General features: G+C 44.4%; 1 protein-coding gene across 1 annotated transcript in view; it reads right to left on the bottom strand.

Moving 5' to 3' along the window:
- Positions 1-17,500, bottom strand: part of LOC137983971 (structural maintenance of chromosomes protein 4-like) — a 100,874-nt gene that overhangs the window by 41,684 nt on the left and 41,690 nt on the right. Inside the window, exons 14-17 of the mRNA XM_068831128.1 lie at positions 8,728-8,849; positions 8,338-8,446; positions 1,410-1,471; positions 600-669 (exon numbers count right to left, since the gene is read on the bottom strand). Of these exons, the coding sequence (XP_068687229.1) occupies positions 600-669; positions 1,410-1,471; positions 8,338-8,446; positions 8,728-8,849 (363 nt within the window). The remainder of the gene's footprint in view (positions 1-599; positions 670-1,409; positions 1,472-8,337; positions 8,447-8,727; positions 8,850-17,500) is intronic.

The following is a 17,500-nucleotide window of genomic DNA, read 5'->3' as shown; positions in this document are numbered from 1 at the left end:
TGATCTATTAAAGGACAGACGCACGATTGACGTCACCATCAGCTTTTATGTGAATAAAGTTTAATTCTTTATTATATAAAACAAATAGATTCCATGTTGCCGTGGGTCTGTTCAGTAATAGATCACACAAGACGTCAAAATGTGGTAAGAACATCAGTGACACACTCGGCTGTGATCGCCTCGTGTGCCACTTTTTTGTTCTTACCACATTTTGACGTCATCTGTGATCTTTTACTGAACAGACGCACGGCAACATGGAATCTATTTGTTAAATTGTGTTTTTTCAGTGTTTCCTTGGAAATGTACAATGTATTAAAAGTCTATTGGTACAGTGGCAAGAAGCACTGTAAATAAAAAAAATATCTCCCTGCTATAAACTAAATATAGCATCCTGCATTTTATGCTTTCAGTGTAGAGTCAAAAAGACAACGAACATCCAGGAAAATAATTGCTTGTTTTGTGCTGGGAGTCGAAAGAAGAAACACCAGTTTTGTTTCAGATGTTTGCAAGAGCTCTTGTTTTAAAAAACTTGTCCTCGAGCAAACCTTAAAAATAAGGTCATCACTATTTTCAACCTACTGGATGTTGATAACCCTTACCAGACGACCAAAAATTCCTTTAATTTTTCCTGATGACTTTTGCTGCATAAGGGCCTCTAAAACTCTACCTCTGCAAGACATATTTCGCAAGAAAATGAGCACAATTCACCAACACCTTACAAAACTGATAAACACAAACTTGCAACAAAAAATAAATACCGCTAACTAACAAACTCAGGGGTTCCGAAATGGCATTTCCAGCAATCTGGGCATCAAATATTTATTCACACGTAGCTGCACATGGCCAAGTTAGAGGACAATTTTTTTCCACAACGACTTGAATGATTTGGAGATCCATTGTGCCTACTTAGTACCTGCATCTGTTTACACCCTTGATCTCTTGTTGAAGAACAAGAAAACATCGCCTCCAGCTGCACACTTTCTAGTTGTCTTCCATTTTAAATAAAAAACACATAGAAATCCGAAAGGACCAAGGCAACATTTTGCACCAGCTTTCTCCTCTATTCATCCAACATGGCGGACTACTGTACAGATTCTGGTGTAGTTATCACGTTGGTGAGTGGCTAAGGCGAGTGCAAATAACTAGGAATTCATATAAATATGCAACGTCCAAAACGGATCAGAATATACAGCAAAAGGTTTCTTGACATTCTAGTTGTTTTACTGAATTAAATAAATTACAATGGATCAAAGTGAGTCAGTAAGAATCGTGTAATTTATTGAAAGTTCGTTTTCGAAAAAGTAGCCCGCTTAAAATGAAACGTCTGCAAACTAAATAAATATATAAACAAATAGTCAAAAAATACCTTAAAACCCACAACATTGCACGAATATATTGGAAAAACCCACCTGCTGTGTGAAGCTTGTAGAGAACTTCTAGCTTCCTCTACTTTAGTTCTTATATTACGCAGCTGGAACAAAATGGGCAGGGCTGGTTATTTTGCAGAAATGCTCGTAGAGAGATCAGAAGCAGTTTTGCTGAGTATAATAATAACCAGACAGAAAGCATTTAAGGAGGCTCGAAATAGTTTCTCCTTTTTTCAATCAAATAAAAATACTCTCTAAAAAATTTAAAATTCAACAAAATCTGTAGGTCAGTTTTTCAGAAAAATAAGTTTTTTTGAAATGTGCCTCTAATTTTTTTTTTTCACCTACAGAATTTTTTTAAATTTGAAAGACAAATGTTTTAAATTAATCTATGCTAACATGCAAAAAATGACAAAAATTCACCGTCCGGAAGCAGAGATATAAAGGAGTAAAGTTCCAAAATCAGGAAAAATGAAGCGCTTACAAGATCGGCATTTACGCATGTGTCACCCGCTCATTCGAGTGCACGCGCGAGTTGAGCTGAAGGTCACCACAAACGGATTTAAATGACCATTAAACCGTTTGTGTAGAATTTTCGTAGTTTTCATGAATAGGAGATGTCTATTTATATTCATGTCTATAGGAAGTAGAAGAAAGGAGAGCGAAATTAGCGGTATTTGCTTATTTCTTGTGACCCATTTGAATCACGAGCTGACACGAGCAGTTTACGAATTGCGTGTGTGGGTACGCGCGCGCTCAGCTGAAAACCCTTTCGAGCCTCCTTAACATATTTTCTCTTAGTTCAACATAACATAAAATGACTTGGAGGTGCATTACTTGCATCCATTCTATGAAGCAGCAGTTCTGCCAGGTATGCATTTCCTACAGAAGTGAGTCTCCTTTCTTATTCTTGGGGTGCTTAGAGTTTCTTGGGGGGGAGTTTTGAGGCCCCTGCCTCCACTATCTAAGCACCTTCAGGGTTCTCACTTATGGGGTTGTCATGGATACCTCCCTGCTAGGCCTGAATTTGCTCAGGCTCCTTACCAAACTTTAAAGGAACCAGTTCCCAAGCTCATCTATTGGTAATGAGTTTAAATATCACTATGGCTAAATGTAAATGTAATTTACGCAAAGTTAAGCCCATGCCAATGTGGCCGGTGGGTTTGTCTTCAAGCTTACTTTATATCATCTGTGGGGTGGTTGCAAGGGCTTATTGCCTTGTGACTTTTGAGCTGATCTTTGCAAGTATTTTATTTGGCTGCCTGTATTTTAGTGAATCTTTGCGAATTTTAGCCCCCATCCCTTCTTGCCCTTCCTCACTTTAGGGAATTGGTAGGTATGAGATCAGATAAGTATATTCCACTGAATTCCTTTCAGTCACGTTTTAACCTGTTAGCAGGTATTTTACCCAAACCACCAGCAAGACGATTTGCAACCTGCTTGACGAGTTGGTGAGCAAGAGGAATTTAAAGAAGACAAAAGATGTCACAAGAGTTTTTGGTTCTGTGGATCTTGTTGGTGGAATGTTGTCACCTGCCTTTGTTGGCAAATTGATTAAATAAATAAAATGGTGGGCAATGGTGGTGTTCGACTGAATGTTGTTCAGCTTTCTAATCTGTGGGATTAATCACAGACAATTAAGTGTGCTGAATTGTTCCAAAAGAACAAATCTGATCCTAGTGTGTGCCATGATTGTTGTAGAACGTCATGAGGAGGAAGAGGTTCTTTCACGTTCACATTCTGGTGATGCTGGCAGGGAGCACATCCTTTCACAGTCTTTTCGATGCCTGCAATTACGTTTACCCAGAATACAGATCCTTTGACTCTGGGTTTGCATTTTTCAGCACCCTGCTTAGAGGGAGTTAAGGTCAACATCCTTGACAGTTTTCTCTCTGATTTTGAGTAATTCTCTAATATGCAGGTGTAGCTTGTGCACTTAGATGTTCAGATAGAATGATAAAACGTTTATCAAGATAACATCTTGCAGTCTCACAATTGAATTACATGTGCTTCAATTATAATACTGATGATGTAAACTAATAAGTTTAATACATAATATACAAATAAATATAGTAAATAATGTAGTAGTGGCATCCTCATCTCGAAGAAGCGATGGTTAGCGCTGGGGATTTGGGCAGGACCTTGACCTTGTATGACTGTGTTGCCCGATCCTGGAGTGGCAGTCTCTGTTGCAGGTGGCGCAGACGTGCCTTGTGGAATTGCGCAGCTGTGCGTTCTTTACTCGCCGCTCTCTTGCATGTAGCCTGGACTCTAGCGTTCGCTTCTGCCTTTGAAACCTTTGCTTTGACACTTTGCCGCCATGTATCTCAGTGTTTGGCGATGTCCTCCCATGCACTGGTGTCGATTAGTGCACATTGCAAGTCTCGCTTGCTAATGTCCTTGTGGCGCAGCAGCAGTCAACCCATGCAACGGACGCCCTCCCACAGTTCTCCATAAAGGGTTTCTTTTGGCAGGCGGTCAGGCTCCATGCGATGTGTATGGCCAAGCCATCAAAGGGGTCGCTGAATGAACAGTGATGGCATGCTCAGTGAGCCAGCGTGCTCCAGGACCTCGGTGTTAGTGACTCTGTCCTGCCACCTGATGTGCGGCAGGCGCCGAAGGCAGCGGAAGTGGAATCAGTTGAGTCGCCGCTCTTGTCTGGCATAGGTTGTCCATGACTCGCTGCCATAAAGGAGAGTCGACAGGACGCAAGCTTGGTAGGTGCATATCTTGGTCCTTTCTTTCAACAGGTCATTGCCCCACACTTGCTTGTTGAGTTTGGCCATGACAGCAGCTGCTTTAGCGATCCTGCAGCTTGAAGAGCCCACTTGTGCTCACCAAGTCAAAAGCTTTGGTGAGGTCCACAAAGGCAAGGAACAATGGCCGATGCTGCTCTCGACACTTTTCCTGCAGCTGACGGAGGGAGAAGATCATGTCCACTGTGGAACTTCGGCTCTTAAGCCACACTGTGACTTGGGGTAGACTTGTGAAGCAAGGCTCTGCAGGCGGGTCAAGGTGACCTGAGAGAAGACTTTGCCAACGATGCTCAGAAGAGAGATGCCGCGATAGTTGTTGCAATCAGTACAGTCACCCTTGATCTTGTACAGGGTGACTATGTTGGCATCTCTCATATCTTGGGGGATGTGACCTCGCTCCCAGCACAGGCAGAGGTCATGAAGCGGTTGCAGGATGGTTTGCTTCCCATGCTTCAAAACTTCCGGTGGGATACTGTCCTTCCCCCAGAGGTGAGACCATTGATGGCTATGCTGAGCTCTTCCAGTGTTTCATTTCATATACCATTCATCAGTGTTAGCGTGTTGTCAAGCTCCTCTATTACTGGCAACCCAGGCAGGGCATTGAGGGCAGTGTCTGTGACGATGTTCTGGGTTGAGTAGAGCTCCAGATAATGCTCCACCCAACGCTGCAGCTGCATGCTCTGATCAGTGATGACCTTGCCAGTCTTTGATTTGAGTGGGACTGTTTTGACGCTCGTAGGGCCAGTGGCAGTTTTGATGCCCTCACACATCCCCTTGCATGGCCACAGTCTGCTGCTAGCTGGATTTTGGCGCATAGGTCCTGCCAATACTCATTGGCACAGCGGCGGGTGGTCTGCTGGGCTTTGCTTCTAGCTGCTCGAAGGGCGTTGCGTGTGCTTGGGGAAGGGTTCTGCTTGTGAGCCGGCATTGCTTTCCTCTTGGCCTCCGTGACTGCCTGCATTTCTTCCCAGCAAGCCCCCAACCAGTCAGCATTCTTGCACTCTTTCTTGCTGAATGCAGCCATGGCCGAGTCGTAGATGGCATCACGGAGGTGAAACCATTTGGCATCCGGATTGCTGGTTAGGCAGCAAGTTGCAAGTTTCTCCTGGAGACTGTTAGCAAAGCTCTGAGCTTTAATGGCATCAGAAGTGCCACAGGTGTTAATGCGGGGGCGACCCTTGGTCTTGCCATGGTGGATCTTTCTGGGCTTCAGCTTGACCTTGCTTGCAACCAGCGAGTGGTCCGTATCACAGTCAGCGCTGTGATAGCTTCTTATGTGGAGGACACTGTAGAGGTCCGCTCTCCTAGTGATGACGAGGTCTAGTTTGTGCCAGTGGAACAACCAAGGGTGTCTCCAAGACACTTTGTGCAGCACCTTAAACTTAAAGTCGCTGTTGGTGATGCAGAGGCCGTGGTGACAGCAGAGTTTGTTCAACCTCTGCCTGTTCTCATTCTTCCTGCCGACGCGGAAGTGGCCGACGCAGGTAGGCCAGCCATGCTTGCCAGTCGGTCCCAACGCAAGCGTTGAAATCACCTAGCAAATATATGCCCTCGGAACTTGGGATTGGGGATGGTGTTTCCTGTAGAGCCTTGTAGAATTGATCCTTGACTTCTGGGGTGGACTTCAGAGTCTGGCGTAGGCAGGTATGATGTTCACAAAGCCCGCCGACGTTTTCATGCGAAGGGCAAGAATTCATGCCTCCTCCGGCGGAGGTTTCTGTGGTGGCAATCAGTGCGTTCCTCACGGCAAAACCTACACCGTACTGCCTCGGCTCATCCGGGGACAGGCCTTGCCAGAAGAAGGTGTAGTCTCTTTCCATAAGTAACCCTGTCAGCCAGCCGGGTTTCCTGAAGATAGGCGACGTCACTGTTGAGTCGTGCCAGCTCCTTGTTGATTATGGTGGTCTTGCAGGAGTTGTCCACAGGGCACATGGTGCGAATGTTCAGCTTGCGATTCGTCAGATGAGACCCCTCCTTCTTATGCCAATCAGTCAGAGCTTGGAAGCGGTAAACTGCCTCCTCCCGTGTTGTGCCGGAGTCTTGCAACACCACTGGAGTGCCCTCTCCCGTTTGTGCTAAGGCCTGGGTGGGAAGATAAGGAGACGCTGGGCATATGACAGTGTCCCCCTCTCAGTTTAACTGGCTGGGTCCAAGGGAAAGGAAGAACCAATACAACTTGGAGCTACAATCTTGGACAAAACTTGTTGGGAAAATGTGATGCTCTAATTTGTCTGTGCGATAAAGAGTAAATTCTTCCTACTTTCTCCCCTCCCCCCATTCCAATGTTGTTTTAAAAAGCGACCAAAGGCTTGCACAGTATTTTGCATCACATTACCAACATTGGTATAAGGGGAAGGGGGGAAGGGGGGAAGGGGGGAAGGACCAAGATATTTTGTGAGTGCGTGCCAAATGATGCTTAAGCTAGAATTTTTCCCAAGAGTTTTGTCCAAGATTGTAGTTCCACTGCAGAAGCTGCCGGAAGGAAGTGCTGAGCACCCGCCATCCGGCTTAGGGGCTCCACTCTGGGTTTGTCCTCGAGGTTTACTCCAGAAGCCTTCCTGAGATCAGGTATAGCTGCAAGGCAGCGGAGGTTTGAAATCAGGGTTTACCTTTCCCTGGATGGGCTGCCTTCACAGGCTAAGAGCCCCATCTCCCCTGGGCAAGTGGTTTTAAGGCACCAGTGGCTTTGCCTTTGCCCCTTCTCCTGTAGGTGGCGCCAGTTCCACTGCGTGGAGGCCAGAAGTTGGACTTAGCTGACAGAGGCTCTTAGAGTCACACGCCATTGGGAGCATTTCAAGAGCTTGTGACAGCCCAGCCTCACAACCCACTCCCTGGTTACAACAGCCTTACGGAATAGTAAATAATGTACATGTTATCAAATAAAGTTATCATCATCTGATCTTTGTGGCATAGTGCACCAAATAAGAGTCACAGTTATGAACAACCAAATTGAATCATTTCCTAATATCCTACATGTAACATAGGAGCCTGTGCCATCCATCACCTCCAAACAGTGATGTAACATTGAGACAAGGGCAAAGATCATCACACATCTGCAATTGTCTCACCTTCGCATGGACTTAGACTTGATAGGGTATCAGCATAAGGAATGTCTTTCCCGGGCACATACTTGATTTCAATATGATACATGTACTTCAGCTGAATGCATAGCATCATCCTGGCAATTCATGGTGAAGCATTAGACAAGTGTTTCTTAAAAATAGCTTCCAAAGGTTAGTGGTCTGATTCAACAATGACATGGCGGCCATAAGCATAATAGTGGAGCTTCTCCAGGCCTTGGACAACTGCTAACATTTTTTCCTCGATGTTTGAATAACAAGTTTCGGTTTCTGCTGCAGTAATCAACTGAGCAGTTGTCTTGGATGAGGACTGCACTAAGGCCACACTGTGCATACAACTGTATGGTCTCTGGCTTAGAACTATCAAAGTAGCACAGGGAATTTGGTGATGTGACCAGTCCATTGATTTGTTGGACTGCTCACTGGTGCGCTCTGGGCCCCAATAGGATTGCTGACACTGAGGCAAGATTTGGTATGAAATTACTGAGGAACTGTGTCATACCAAAGAATGTTTGAAGGTCTGCTAGGTATGTAGAGGAATCCATGTTGGCTAAATTGCTTGAGTCCCAAGTGGGCATAATTATTGATGATCACATATTAAGTTCTTCACCTCTAAGAAATTCGTCCGAGTGGGGCTTTAGTAAAGGTTTGTCTTCAGAGGGAATGATGGTTGCAATGACAGAAAGATGGAAGATTGCTTTGGAAAAAGGTCCAGTGATAGGTGCAATTTTTGTTGACTTCTGTAAGGCCTTTGACACAGTGGCCCACGATATTCTGCCCTTAAAGTTGCAGGCAATTGGCATATCTGGTAACCTGTTTGATTGGGGGATGGATTATTAAAGTGGACGACAACAGTACATAGTGGTGAATGGCTGGAAATCTGGTCTTCAACCCACTGGTTGTGGAGTTCCTCAGGGGTCCTCATTAGGTCCCAGACTTTCCACTTTTGGCAGTTGAGTGTTTAAGCAAACAAACTCCGAAATTTTTGAAGAAAAAAATTAACTTTTGATTGTTCTGGCACGTACTTCTGTATTATGCATAAAGTTTGGGATACTCTTGAATTTAATTACAAGTTGATTCTTGCACTACAATTCAACACCTTGATCTCTGTCATCTCAATTCTTATAAACTAACCTCTTCAGAAGCCTTTTTCTCTCCCTCAGTTGCTTTTAGCAGCTCTGCCTCTGTCTTTACTAATCTCTTCTGTAATTCAGGAACCTCATCCTTTAGAGACTGGATTTCACTGGATAGAAAAGCATAAAATTAATAAATTTTTCTAAAGTACAGGTCACTTTTCACAAACTTGTCACACACTACAAAACCTTTACTAATGATAAACTTTAAGGCCTAATTATGCCTAAAAACGATGTTAAGGCCTAAGTTTAGTTAATTTAAAGGTTTTGGGTTGGTTTAGTATAGGTAAAACAATGACAAGTGAAAAGTGACTTGCAGTTTAACCCCGCCTTAAATTTTAAAGAATTTATGTAGCAACAGGTAAGACTCTTCACATTTTGTGTATGATACCTTTTCCTCTGTTCCTGTGTCTCCAATGCCTTTTCCAAATTATCTTTCGCTTCCTTTAGTTGACTTAATGCTGCTTCATGCTTGCTTTTGTAAATTTCAAGCTCACTTGTTGCAACATCAAACTAAAAGAGAAATACCAAAAGGGAAGTGATCAATCTCTATAAATTTGTGTTTCACGCAATAATAATTATGGCAGGTAAAAAAGTCAGACTGGATCGATTCTGATTGCTCGCCTTAGGTTGAGCAAAAAATGCCTTTGTACATTAAAGTTATTTGACATTTGCCCTGATTTCACTTCACCACTTGAGGTTATCTAGGGTGATTTCTCAAGGCCTTGTCATTTTTTAATATCAATCTGAGCTGAGCAATTTGAGTTGATCCGGTCTGACTTTTGTACTAGCCTTAATACTTATTATTCGTTAGAGCTGTGACCCATCAAGTCAAGCAAAACTTAGGTTAAAAAAACAGGTGACGACGAATGCTTTATAACGAAATTCTAATTTTTGCCTATAACAAGTGCATTATTGAAAATGAAGAAACTAAAAACAAAGACTAAAATTTTTAATACCCAAAAACGAAGAGCATTAAAAGCCCACCTTCAACCCGCAGGCTCTTTGACCACTTCCTTTTGTTGTGGAAATTCGCATTGCTTATTGTAGCGATCTGAATGGATGAATTTCAGCTTTGGTGGGATTTTCCTGATGAAAATTGTTCCATGGCATGCTATGCTTGTAGGGTAAATGTGGGCCTTTAAGTTTCAATTCAGAAAGAGTAACTGAATAAACTACACAGCAGATCACATCGAAAACAAAGCAGCTCAATTTGAAAACAGGGCCAATTATACCCAAACAGAAAAACCTAATGAACATATTCCATGAATCAGAATGAAGAGACATATAAATCTTATTAAACTTGACTGCAATACCACCAAAATTTATGGCAAGTTGTCACGCAAGTTTTTGTTAACAGCATTGTTTACACTTGTGTCTGTATCTTAAGGATACAATGATCAGTGAGATACATTTTTTGAAAAAATTTGCAATTTCAAATTTTCAAAGATTTCTTAGACAAAAGTCAATTTCTTGATTCTTTGATATTAAACTGAACTTTGTTGAGACAAGGAACTTTCCCAAATATTTCACAGTTTTGAAAAACGTCCATCTTTGGTTCACATTCCTGTTGTTTTGTAACAGTTTACTTTCACCAAAGAAAGGAAAGGATGTAAAGTACTTTTACCAAAAAATCAAGTTACATGTAAGACCGGCCTCACAGGAATACTATGGCCATGCTTTCTGGTTTTTGTGAGAGTAAGAACCTTCAAGGACAGTTAATGGGAGTTGTCACAACCTACAACTATTAGAAATATGTGAAAGAAGAATGAGGACCATTGACACAAAGTGAAAGAGAGAATTTGTGGGAGTAGTAGTGTGAAAGAGGTGAGAATCAGAAGATGGAGTGTTCCTCCATACATGATCAGCTGCTTAACCTGTCCTGCCTGCAAGCCAAGACAAAAGTACTCCAGCTCCTGCTCTGAGAAAATTGCCAGTAATGCTGCCCTGCCCTCTCTCACACAAAAAGGACTGCAGAAGAAAATGGCCGTGATGGGCGAGGGTGTCGGCACACCCTGGAAGTTGTTGAGGATTTCACTTAACTTGGCTCAACCTGTCCCTTGAGGGCGAGATCAACAAGCGCATCGATAAACCAGCATCAGCCATGTCCAGTCTGTGGGAGAACACCCAAGATGACCACAAACACCAAGATTTCCGTGTACAACACATGTGCTGAGCACCCTACTCTACAACAGCAAAACGTGGATAGCTTATGCCCAACAGGAAACCCACCTCAAAAGTTTCCACCTACGCTGCCCGAGACCCATTCAAGGCATAACCTGGTAGGACAGAGTGCCCAACAAGGATGTCCATAAGCGTGTGAACATCGAAGTATGTTTCTAATGCTGTCTCAGAGATGCATGTGTGGGCTTGGCCATGTTCAGCGCATGGAGGATGTATGCCTGCCAAAGGATGTCCTCTACAGCAAGCTCACGTCAGGCTCCAGACCAGTTGGCCACTCAATGCTGTGCTTTCAGGACGTATGTAAAAAGGACATGAAGTCTGTCAATGTCAACCTTGACTCATGGGAAGCAGCTGCAGCTGAATGCCGCAACTGACACCATGAGCAGCAGACAGGGTTGAAGAGAGGAGAGGCCAAGAGGGAACAGCAGTGGCACAACAGAAGGAGTGACAGAGAGCGAGAGTAGCTTCAGCACCCTCGCTACCAACATCTTACACTTCAGCAACTGTGACAGAGACTGCCATTCTAGAATTGGACTTAAATGCCACAGTCGACACAGCTCTGCAACGCTGCTCTGCAGCAAACTGACATTTCTGGCGCAGTCCATTGTCTTTTGAGACTGAAGGGGACGACAAGCGGTATTTTTCAGCAATATTGCTTACAGATTGTCCACTATATCTTGAAGTTTTTAAATATGGGTAACTATGTCATGCCCTTTCAATGATTTTTCAATTTCCTTTCAATTTTTTTTTACTAATTGACTAGATTACCATTCTTTCTTGGTTATGCACCATTTTTTCAAGGAATCAGAGCAATGAACCACAATTGCACGGACATGTGTCCAAGTCCTGCTCAAGCCTGGATTTTTTCAGTTCCTTTGCCACTGCTTAAAGCAGGGTTTTCAATAGGAATTTCAGTAGGCAGCAAAGTCTGAGGAGTAGGCGGAGGAATGGACAATGCACATTGAAGAAACACTTTGTGAGGGCCGAGGGCACAAGCTTGTAGGGGGGTTCCAGGGGGCATTGTCCCCTGGGAAAATGTTGAAATTTGGACCTTTTAGAAGACATTTCCTGCATTCTCGAGCACAAATAAATTAGGCACTAATATCATTAAAGTTTGGCTTTTTTATTCAGAGAGAACACATGACCGAAATGTCGTATTGTCACGCTTCAAATGTAGTTAGCAAATCAGGCAGCTTACACCAAGTACTGGCTACTGGACCGCTGCCTCAAACTGTGTGTGCTCAGTCTTGACCAAGCAACGCCTGGAAGGACAAGGAAACAGAAATCGTTGCCAAAATTACCCAATTAAATTCAGTCTAATCTCTTTTGTTTTTCATGAAAAGAAACTTTGTGGATGAAGAGCTTGTGAAAACCCTCAGTTAAGTTGCTCACAACTGCAATGAGCATGCTCACTAAGTTATTTGCCTAATTAATGTGACATTAAGGATGACTTTTAAACCAACAATTCACATTAAAGCCCTGCAAGCCCAATAACAATGTATTCATCATAGCCCCTGTTGAACCCAATAGACCGAATACAAATATGGCTGTCAACAAATTACTCTTTTGTCTTTCTGTTAATTAGCCAGACTAGCCTTGTTGACACACGTAAAATTGAAAGAACTTGGCTGTAACACAAGGATAGTCAGACTAATTGTAGGAGTAACTTATGAAAAAAGGAGAAAAAAAGGAGAATTCCTTCGAGAACATCACATGGTCCGCAATGGGAAAACATGCAAGCTAAAGAGGTGAATTTGTGTTTGATTCTTATTGTAAATGAATGCTTCACGGTTCAACTAAAACAAGGTGATACTGAAAACCAAATGGCTTTCCCGCCGGCTGAGCTTGTGAAAGAGGCAGGAAATGAGGTTCCCACACAATGAAGGGGGGCTGGGCCTGAGTTACGATATCACGTGTCCTGCTAGTCCTGTGACTCAGTTTTTTCTGTTTCTTGCAATACGAGCAACAGCTTTCTTCCTTATTCTTGGGATTTTTTGCTATTTTCTTCTGCAATATGCCTCCAAAATCCAGGGCCGTCAAGCGACTTATGCCTCACAATCGCAGTCCGGTTAAATCCGGCAGGAAAAGATCGAGAGAGGAGCCCATTCTGGTAGCTTGAGGAGTTCCCGCCACCACTCCTGATCTCCTTCGAAGAAATGCCGCTCAGCCGTTCCCAAATCAACAGAGGACGAACACATGCCAGCCTGGGCTAAGAAGCTCTTGGAGGCACAATAAAAGCGAAGAGTGGCTTCAACATCTCGAAAGTGAGTTGAAATCACGCCCAGGTAGCGATAAGCCTGGCCGAGCAAAATCTCCTTCAACCCGAGTTTAAATACAAGAGGAACAAAGTTCAATATGAACTGAACGCCAAAGTTCTCAAGAAACTGGAGGCCGCAGACGCTAGCAACGAGAAGGAATGTAATGAGGCACTTGACGAATGTAAGAGAGAAATAAACATATTATACTTGCCGAAAAATATGGCTGGAAACGCATTAAGCGTGCAGTAAAGGAAAGCAAAGTGCTTAAATTGGAATAAAAAAAGGCTGCTAAACCTCGCTCACAGCTCTCAGCTCACCCTCAGCAGCCATACAATTCTCAACTGAATTCCCCCATGTCTAGGCGCGTGATGATTCCCGCCTCCAGGCCAAAGGTCGAATTGGGGCCGAGTGAGTCTTGTTTTCGCTGTGGGAGGTCAGGCCATTTTGCCCGGAACTGCCGAGCACCCATCCCTGTGTCCTCAGCTGGGAAAACATTTTGATCATGGACTGCAGCAAGAAGGTTCCGACGAGCTATGTAAAAGGTCATTTGAAAAACCATCTGGGTTTTTGGCAGAGAATTAAAGCTAACCGATGGGTTATTTCTGTTATAAGTGAGGGTTATGCCCTCCCATTCCTTGAGATACCACCTAGGCATGAAATGAAAAACCACAAGTCCGCTTTTGAAGAGGAAGCTTTTGTCTCAGAGAAAATCATGGAATTGCTTTCTGCAGGTTGTGTTACAGAGACAAACTGGTCGAATGTTCATGTTACCAGTCCCCTGGGGGTAGTTAGGAATGGTAGCAAGAAAAGACTGATCCTGGATCACCGATATGTTAATAGGTTCTTGCGAATCCCCAACAAGGCTGCTGCCTAAGAAAATCTTTCAGGAGCCCTTTGGGCTTGCAAAATTAAAAGTTAGTAGCCCGCGTCATCTTTTCAAGAGCCCTGAATTAATTAATTCCAGCTGGGATTAAATTTATGAGAAAGTGAGGATGAATCAAGTAAGGCGCCCGTTCAGGCTACTTCTTCAGAAATTTGGTCGCCTGCTCTCGCAAGTAAGGCACCTCAGGCGACCGAGCGACCGTTAGGCAGCAGCCTTGCCCAACTTCAAATATGAGGACATTTGGACAGTGTGCGACATTTTCTCGTTTGGTGATTGGTTTTTAAAGTTTGACTATAAATCACCACGTGGACATATTTCCATCCCACCAAATGTTTCTTGGTTTCAGCTGGACAATACAAGGGCAAAGGAAGTGTTTTCTTTTTTTCAGTTCTCCCATTTGGTCTGGAGTCTGCCCCCTTTGTTTTCCAAAAAAATCCAAAAGGCCCTTTTTACGCACTGGCGTGAACAAGGAATCAGAATTTTCACATACCTGGATGATGGGGCGGGGGTAGGAAAGAGGTATGCCACAGCCTCAGCAGCATCTAATATCGTCAAGGGGGACATAGCCGCTAGTGGATTCATAGCACATCCAGAGAAATGCTGCTGGGAACCTACTCAAGTGGGTGACTTGCTAGGGTTTACCCTCAAACTGAAAAAAGGTAGCATCCACGTTCCCCCTGAATGCATCACCAGGCTACGTGAACAGATTACCCTTGTGTCCAGCGGTAACCCCACTGCACGGGTAGCAACAGGCTTGGTGGAGACGGTGGTGTCAATGGGGCTTGCCCTAGTTCCCGTCAGTCGTTTGTGGACCAGGGCCTTGTACCGGGATATTTTATCAGCAGAGTTCTGGTCGCAGCCCATCACTCTCTCCCCCAAGGCAGCTAGGGAAGTTGAGTTTTGGAAGGACAGCTTTCATCACTGCAATGGTCAACCAATTTGGGATGCAGATCTGAAAATAGATGTCACCTCATATTCCAATGCTAGGAACACAAGATGAGTGGGGTTACTGCGAGAACGTTGCAGGTTCCGAAGTGTCAGGCAGCTGGTCAGAGACAGAAAGTAGGGAGAGCTCCACATGGAGGGAACTCAGGGGCGTAAAGCTGGTACTCCTATCAGTGGCAGACAAGCTTTCAGGTAAAACGGTACGCCACAGGACTGATAACATCAACGTGGAGAACATCTTCAAGGTGGGAAACCCATGTCCAAAATTGCATGCCGAGGCCGTCGGCATCTACACTCTCTGCGGACTAATACGGTGTAATTAGTTTTTATGATGTATTTTAGCTTTTATATGATGTATATAGTTTTTCTTATAGCATTTTGTTTATAGTTTTCAGGTATCTTAGGTGTAACGCGCATTTGATTATATTCGAATGTTAATTTGTGCGCTATAAGCAATAATATTATTATAGTATTTGTCTTGAACCAGAGTGGATCCCCCGGGAATTTAACGTTGAGGCTGATTCCCTGTCTAGACAGGTGGACTATGATGACTACATGCTTAACCCATATACTTTTGCAGCCCTGGATATTTTGTGGGGGCCCCACACTGTCGACAGGTTCTCTACCTTCAAGACATGCCAAGTTCCTCGTTTCTGCAGTCGCTGGCTTAACACCTGTGCTGAAGGCATTGATGCATTTACTCTCTCTTGGGCAGGGAAAAACAATAATATTGGATGTTCCCCCCACCATACCTGACATCACGAGTGCTTAAACATATGGAACATGGCCAGGAGTATGGGATGCTTGTCATCCCACTGTGGACATCTGCTCCTCGACTGGATGGACATCCCCCAGTCTGGGAATATGCTTATCCCAGCAAAACCAGGTGCCTGCATTTTTAGTGGAAGGCCAAACTACCACGTACTGGCACTCAAAGTCTCTTTTACCCATCCTTGCCTCCCAGAGGTTCGCAGAATCCCATTCTGGTGACTTCAGCCTGAAAGGACTCCTCTGGATCCACTTCAGCACATAGGATGTAGTTCGTGAGGGACCCCAGGATACAGACTCCCAACTGATCTGGCTAGAGAGTGGCAAAGGGTAGATTCTATGGGCCAACGAGGGCCCTACGTTGATACTAGCCTGTGAGAGGCTTTATTGTTTGCGAGAGGACATGGCTGTGTATTTGGCCCACATGCAGTATTGTCGCCTGTGAGGGGCGTTATGGGCCTGAGAGAGGCACATGGGGACCGCAAGAGGCATCATTCGCCTAAGAGAGGCACATAGCTGAGGCGGTACCTGGCATCGTCATTCAGGACAGGGCTCCAAGTACTGTTAGGAAATACTCCGCTGCTTTTTCAGCATGGCAGAAGTGGACAGAGCCCAAAGGCATCAAAGTCCTCCCAATATCAGGTCTGGAGTTTACCTTGTACTTAGTGCATTTGTTGCGGACAACTGCCTCATTGGCTTCCATCCGAGCAGCAGCCTTCGGGTGGCTTGGCTTGGGCACATCAAAAAGCCTGCTTACGGTCCCCCTCTCATCACACTCTGGTGAAACAACTGCTTGAGGCATGCACTACAATAATAGGAACTTGCCCCCAAAACAGGAAAATGCCCATCACAGCAGACCAAGTCAAGGAAGTGGTACGCAAGTTTGGCGGTGGCAACCTCAGCGAGCTCCAGATAACATGCCTGATTTCCATTGGTTTTGCAGCCTTCCTTCGCTGGGATGATCTTAAAGATTTGAGGCGTCACGGTCTGCTTATAACCGGCGACCATATGTCCATCTCCTTGGCAAAAAGAAAGAACGACCAGTTCAGGGAAGGTTCTTCGATCCTGGTCGCACGCAGCCATTCTTCGTCCTGCCCAGTAGCAGAAATCTTGAGCTCTATACTTTTGTTTCTTGTGTGGCAGACGAATGGCATTCAGTGTGTGAGAATGGATTATTCTCAACGGATATTTCTCAACTATGTAAACACAACTATAGAGAGCTTTTGACCTCATCTTTAAAATTTAAGCACCTTTAGCTTCTAAATGTGTATAATATATATATATCTTATAGGTATTGAATATACTCAACAGAATGATGAAATAATAACAAACTAAAAGAGCAGTAGTTTGTTTTGTTCGTTTTTTTTTTTTTTACTGTAACTTTCACCACAACTGTGGTGGGGATCGCACAACAAAGCAAGGCTCCAAATTAAGTGCGCCCTTTTTACCCTCCCAACCATGATATATCACAGAAGACAGACCACAACACCGGGAACTACATGCCCTACTCTTTACGACAAGTGTGCGGGTTCTTTTACGTCCCACAGGATTATGAACATTGAAGGGTTGACATAGCCGCTAGTGGATTCATAGCACATCCAGAGAAATGCTGCTGGGAACCTACTCAAGTGGGTGACTTGCTAGGGTTTACCCTCAAACTGAAAGAAGGTAGCATCCACGTTCCCCCTGAATGCATCACCAGGCTACGTGAACAGATTACCCTTGTGCCCAGCGGTAACCCCACTGCACGGGTAGCAACAGGCTTGGTGGAGACGGTGGTGTCAATGGGGCTTGCCCTAGTTCCCGTCAGTCGTTTGTGGACCAGGGCCTTGTACCGGGATATTTTATCAGCAGAGTTCTGGTCGCAGCCCATCACTCTCTCCCCCAAGGCAGCTCTTTTTACCCTCCCAACCATGATATACCACAGAAGACAGACCACAACACCGGGAACTACATGCCCTACTCTTTACGACAAGTGTGCGGGTTCTTTTACGTCCCACAGGATTATGAACATTGAAGGGTTGTGAGACGGGACCTCCGGCTTATCGTCCTTATCCGAGAAGACTAGAGAGTCTAACCATTTGCAGATGTAATTAAAAAGGCAGCACTTTCTCCTCAGTTATTTG

The sequence above is a fragment of the Montipora foliosa genome, chromosome 13, assembly GCF_036669935.1.
Source record: "Montipora foliosa isolate CH-2021 chromosome 13, ASM3666993v2, whole genome shotgun sequence".
Classification (NCBI taxonomy): Eukaryota; Metazoa; Cnidaria; class Anthozoa; order Scleractinia; family Acroporidae; genus Montipora; species Montipora foliosa.
The sequence above is the reverse complement of the archived record's forward strand: the minus strand, read 5'-3'. Positions and strand labels throughout refer to the sequence as shown.